The sequence below is a fragment of the Phoca vitulina genome, unplaced genomic scaffold, assembly GCF_004348235.1.
Source record: "Phoca vitulina isolate PV1807 unplaced genomic scaffold, GSC_HSeal_1.0 scaffold6, whole genome shotgun sequence".
Lineage (NCBI taxonomy): Eukaryota > Metazoa > Chordata > Mammalia > Carnivora > Phocidae > Phoca > Phoca vitulina.
The window spans coordinates 62,237,679-62,243,678 of record NW_022589709.1 but is presented as its reverse complement, the minus strand read 5'-3'; the positions used below and the strand labels follow the sequence as shown (position 1 = coordinate 62,243,678).

At 34.7% G+C, this 6,000-nt stretch overlaps 1 protein-coding gene across 1 annotated transcript in view; it reads left to right on the top strand.

Annotated features, from left to right (window-relative positions):
- Positions 1-6,000, top strand: part of ZSWIM6 (zinc finger SWIM-type containing 6) — a 187,396-nt gene that overhangs the window by 160,848 nt on the left and 20,548 nt on the right. Inside the window, exon 6 of the mRNA XM_032404363.1 lies at positions 1,838-2,017. Coding sequence (XP_032260254.1) covers positions 1,838-2,017 — 180 coding nt within the window. The remainder of the gene's footprint in view (positions 1-1,837; positions 2,018-6,000) is intronic.

Below are 6,000 nucleotides of genomic sequence, written 5' to 3'. Positions count from 1 at the left end.
TGGGAGGATGGGTTAGCCTGGTGATGGGTATTGAGGAGGGCACGTTCTGCATGGAGCACTGGGTGTTATGCACAAACAATGAATCATGGAACACTATATCTAAAACTAATGATGTAATTTATGGGGATTAACATAACAATAAAAAAATTAAAAAAATATAGAAATGTAATTTTTAGATATCTGTGGCTTGAATAGGTTGTAGCCATTTTTATTTTCTGTTGGTAAAAGTTATATGATATTTAAAATATTAGATTCTGTAATTGAAAAAGCTTGCTAATTTTATTTACTTTAATTTAATTGAGTTTTTAATTTTAATCCCAATATAGTTAACATACAGTGTTATGTTAGTTGCAGGTGTACAATATAGTGATTCAACAATTCTATACATTACCCTGTTCATCGTTGTAAGTGTACTCTTTAATCCCTATCACCTATTTTACCCATTCCTCACCTACTTCCCCTCTGGGAACCATCAGTTTGTTCTTTATAGTTAAGAGTTTGTTTCTTGGTTTGTCTCTTCCCCTCCTTTTTTCCTTCATTCATTTCTTTTGTTTCTTAAATTCCACATATGAGTGAAACCATATGGGATTTGTCTTTTCTCTGACTGACTTATTTTAGTTAGCATTTATACTGTCTAGTTCCATCCTTGTTGTTGGAAATGGCAAGGTTTCATTTTTTTATGGCTGAATATTATTCCATTGTGTGTGTGTGTGTGTGTGTGTGTGTGTGTGTGTGTGTACGTACACACCACATCTTTATCCATTTATCTATTGATGGACACTTGGAAAACTTGCTAATTTTAAATGTGGAAGGATAGAAAGCATCTCTTTTGGACAAAACAAACTGCTCATTTCTACCTTTGTTATTCACTTGGCTAACATAGTTGATTAAAATAGACACAGATACACATACCTTTTTAAAGAAAAAGTGTTGAGAATGGGTTTGAAATACTAGAATCTGTCTTGTGTTGAAATTAGTAAAGTAAAACTTGAAGTTTTAGAACTTATGAAATAATTGTTTGAATTAGCTATCTCTTTGAAGAATGTAGAAAGGAATAATAAATTTTATCAGTACTTAATTCAAATTATGAGTTATGCCTTCTAAATTCATTATGGCTTTTCCTTTGAAAAACAAGTGAAATTTTGATGCATGTTTAATGATTTCATTCACATAAAGACATAAATTTAGTGATTTCACTTATAATAAGATTAGTTTCTGGTTAAATCATTTAGGGAAGTATGTTTAAGTGAATTTTTTAAAGATTTATTGATATATAAATATACATATTAATTGATATATAGATACGCATACTAATTTAAAAACATAATAAAGTTTGGAAAGCTTATAAGAAGACTAGGAAACTGGGTCCATTTTATACCTTTATGATTTTATTATAAAAAGGGAAATTTAATTTTTGCATTGAAGAACAATTTAGAGTGGTTTGTTGCAGCATTCATATATAAAACCTGTTTGTAAATTAAAGTGGCAAATTGGACTGTAGGGTTGTATTAAAGTGGCAAATTGGACTGTAGGGTTGTATTCTTTATTGACGTTTTTGTCCAAAATGTCACACAAGTAAGAAGGTGATTACAGTTATCATTTGAAATATCTTTCATCTTTATGTGTAACAGGGTTTGGATATTTGGTTCAAATTCGGGCTCTGTTGTTCTTCCATTAAACTCTGTATGAGATTTATCACTTGGATTAAGGAGAGAATTGAGTTATAAAAATGGCAGACCTGAGTCCATTTTGAAAGCATTTAAAATGTACCATTATTTATTAGAATTGGAAATTTTTATAATTTTTGAAATTTACTTCCCTCTCTCCCATATATTAGGTGCTCTGTGGATGTGTATAGTTTTAAACCCCCACTGCAAGTTGGAGCAGAAGGCCAGTTGGCTAAAACAGCTGAAAAAGTGGAACAGTGTTGATGTCTGTCCATGGGAAGATGGAAATCATGGCAGTGAATTACCCAACTTAACCAATGCTTTGCCTCAGGGTGCAAATGCCAACCAAGGTGAGTCCACGGTAATATTCTGCTCACTTTGTATCCACCTAATTGTGCATATATGCTTATAACAGTAACCCATAATATATGTAGGAAAATTATTTTGCCCACTAGAACTTACAGTAATTTAAGGCATTCATGTTTTGAATATGAATGTATGCATTTTTAATTTTTACTTGATTCCTTTGTGTATGTTTTTCCATACTATCAGAATACAGATAGATATTATACTTTTATGTATTAGTATGTGTTAAAATTCCCTATTAATTATTTAATTTTGAAAATAATTTTTAAAAATCATGGAATAGGGTGGTAATATATTACCTTGTAAAACAAAATATTGACAGGCTTGAGAAACTGTGTGTTTTTATCTCTCTTGGTGCAAACCAATTCATATTGGGGTTGCTTTGTAATTTCATCATTAAAAATTGTTAGTTTTAATAATATAGCAAATAAACATTTATGACTGGGCTGGAGGGACATGAGATTCTGTTGGCATTTGGAGTAGGAAAATTCTTTATTGTAAAGGATTATCTAGCATACTTATTCCCACCTGCTGTAAGCTAATAGTGCCCTCCAATCTTTGGGACAACTAAGAGATTTTTCAGACACTTCCGTATGTCCTCTTAAGGACCTGTGTCTCTCATTTCTATGCTGTTTTTTCAGCTTTTCCTTTTCTGTTGGATCCACCCATTTAGATCAAGTTCCTCTCATCTTCCAAAAAACCCCAAATCCTTCCTTGGCCTCATTTTCCCTTCCAGCTATTGTACTATTTTCTTCTCTCTTTCAGAACCAAGTCCTTAAAGAAGTTAAATCTTACAAATAAAAATTTAATTCACTAATTCATGTCACTATTTTTGTGTGATTTTGTGCTCCTGCTGCCTTTTTTGGGGATCGGGGGGAGAGATGCTGTGGGGGATTTGACAGACTTTAAAGTTATGATCAATGTAAGGTGGGAGTTAAATGACCCTGGAAGGATCCAGAATCGCAATTGTCATTCTGTATGTGCTGGCCCTATATGGAGTTGGTTCTACTAGAAAGAGCTGGACATTGTGTTGAGTATGAATGTTAGCATAGTGTTTTCAGTCTCTACAAAGAGAGAAGATCAGATGTATTAGTCCATAGGGATTTGTCCAATCAAAAAGAAGTTTTAGGACTTGGAAAAGATCTGGCTTTGCTTTGTCTAGAGTTATTTGCCTTGGGATTTTAGTATTTGAAATCTGTCGTATCTTTATTGCCCATGATTATTTTGTTTAATAACTTCAAAGAAAATAAGTATACTCCGTTTCTTTTTTTCCAGAAACTTAGAATTTTCAAATTTAACAATTCAACATTTATTTTCTTTCATTGCTAGGAAAGGGCATGCCTATATCTACATAGGTAATCACGTTAATCTCCTTTTAATTAACTATAGTTGGAGGTTTCTCTGTGTTTCACTTCCCACCTAGTTTTTGGGACTGCCATCCTAACATTTTACAGTTTACTACTTTACTTTACGTTTGGTTACTTTCTCTTTGATTAAACAGAAATATTCCATGGACTTTAGAGAGCCTTTAAGAAGAGGTCCAGCCTCCAGATGAAAGTTCATTTCATGTTTGGTTTGGTCGAGGCACATGAAGTCAGAATCTAGTTTCTAAGGGCAGTGTTTCTCGCTATTGGGCCTAAAGGCACAGGGTTCCTGTTTTTAGCAGAATATCCACATCCTGTAGAGGGGCTGTCAGAAGAGACATCTGTACAGAGGGACACTGATGTTCGGCCTGCATACCTGTATTGGAATGCAGGGGAGAGTCTGTGGTAGCTAGCAAAGCCCAGCAGCCACACCATTGCAGCTGGGTAGAGTGTACACAGGACTCAGGCCGTGGGCAGAATTGGATGTGCTGGCACGCTGGAGTGAATGTGAAGGGGAATCAGGCCTTGTCTTCGCTAAGATTATTTGTTAGAATTAATTAGCAACCTTAAAATCCACACTCTTTGAAAGAGTAGGGTTTTTTTTAATACACCAGAATGATAGCCAATTTTTTTATTTTAATTTTTTTATAAAAGAGCTATTAGTTTTCCCCTTTTTACTTTTCTGAATTTCCCAAATTTTCTTTAATCAGCATGTATTAATGTGTTATATACTTTATTTAAAACTTGTTTATAAATTTGTATATTTATCACTTTGAAAATTTCGTTAGATAATCCATTTCTTTTTTCCATCTTGTTGCAAAAATAAAAAAAACTAGACATGTAAGATAAAAATGGACCATAATTTTGATACTAATCAAGTTTTATCTTTGTAGTCATTGTCTATATACACAACCTTTATTTACCGTGTTATTAGAGGCTTTCTATCTTATATTTTCATTTAATTATTATTTCATTAGTATTTAGCTTTTTTTTCTTTTTTGTTTTCTGTTTAGAGGAGCCAGAATATTTAACCTTTTTTGTTAGAATTGGTTTTATTTGCCTTTTATAGCTAACCACTGTTAAAAGTGTGGTGTGTTCCTGTACTTTTCTCTTTGCTCATACATACAAACATGGGAAAAGTTGAGATTTTTGTTTTTTTTTTTTAAGTGGAATCATACTCTACAACTTAATTTTATTATTGATACCACAGTGAGCCAAATTGAGAAGTAGAACTCTAATTTTTTAATACATGCATAATACTAAGTTGCTTTTTTAAAGTCTCCTAGTTTTAAATTCTGTTTCTGTGATTTGAGCTAAATAAAAAAAGCGAAATGACAGAGTCACTTAAAATGTATAAAATTTGGACTTGGGAATATTTAACCAAATGACAGAAGTCATGGAACCAATTTTCTGTTGGGTAGGAGTATCTCTACCTTGCTCAGCAAAAAGGCCTGATAGGTTCAAAGGCCCTTAAATATAGGGCCCCCTCTTCCTATTTGCAAGGTGTGCATCTCTGCACTGGGCAGGGCCGTAGCAGAGACGTCAGTATTTATGCCTCTCAAATTATGTCATCGTACATTTTGATACGTCTTGCATTCAAATATAGATATATCTAAGTTGACCTGAAACCAAGCTGAAGTAATGTCTCACTCTGTTAAAGACTTCTCAGAAGCCTTTCACAACAGCTGAAATGGCTGAATTTAGAGTGTGGATATTTATGTTTTGATCTTGCCTGCCATTGCCTGGCTATGTAACCTTGGCAAGTCATGTCACTTCTCTGGGTTTTCGGTTCCATCGGCAGAATAGGGGAGTTGAACTCATCACGCTGGATGAGTTCCCAGAGTTCTTCTCAATTTGTTGTGTTTTGGTGTTTATGATTCCCTTTTTGTCTTTGCTTAGCCAAAGCTCTAGTTTGCTTCTTATTAAGTCTCAGTACAGTGAGGGGTGATACTAGGGCCGAGTAAAATACACATACGTAAGCATAGTTTGTTTCCCTGATTTTCAGTTGAGACTTGCTAAGGTTTGTGCCACAATTGAAGGTAAGTCTGGAGTGGGGACCCAAGGGGTGGGATTGCAGTTACAGAATTTGAACCATGTTATCCAGAGGGACTGAATAATCCCAGGAGTTGGGATGAGAATATTCTTTATTCCCCAAACATTTCTTTTCTCCGTCAGGTCCTGAAACTTGAATCCTCTTCGGAGTGTTTGCTTCTGCTCTTTTGTGATGCCCCGGCATACACTATGCTGGGGACATCACACCAGTCATGGAACCTGCCCAGGAGTCAGGAGGCAGCCTGTAGGGGCAAGGTAAGTGCGCTGGTTTGTTTTGTAGCTATGTTGTGTGGCTTTGTGAAATGTTAAATATATGCATTTATGCCCTTTGGGATATAAAGTGGCATTTAATCATTATATCCCAAGAAGCATAATAGTTTTAATTGTGCAAAACCGCACAATATAGTTAAAAAATACAACCAAAAGCACAACCCTTCTGCATATCTTTAAAGGCTGATTGCATCTTCCTGAAAGGTTCCATGGCTGGTGTCGCATCTCTTGCATAGTGTTTGTGAGAGCTGTTGATCCCATCAGGGCAGCCCACCACAGCA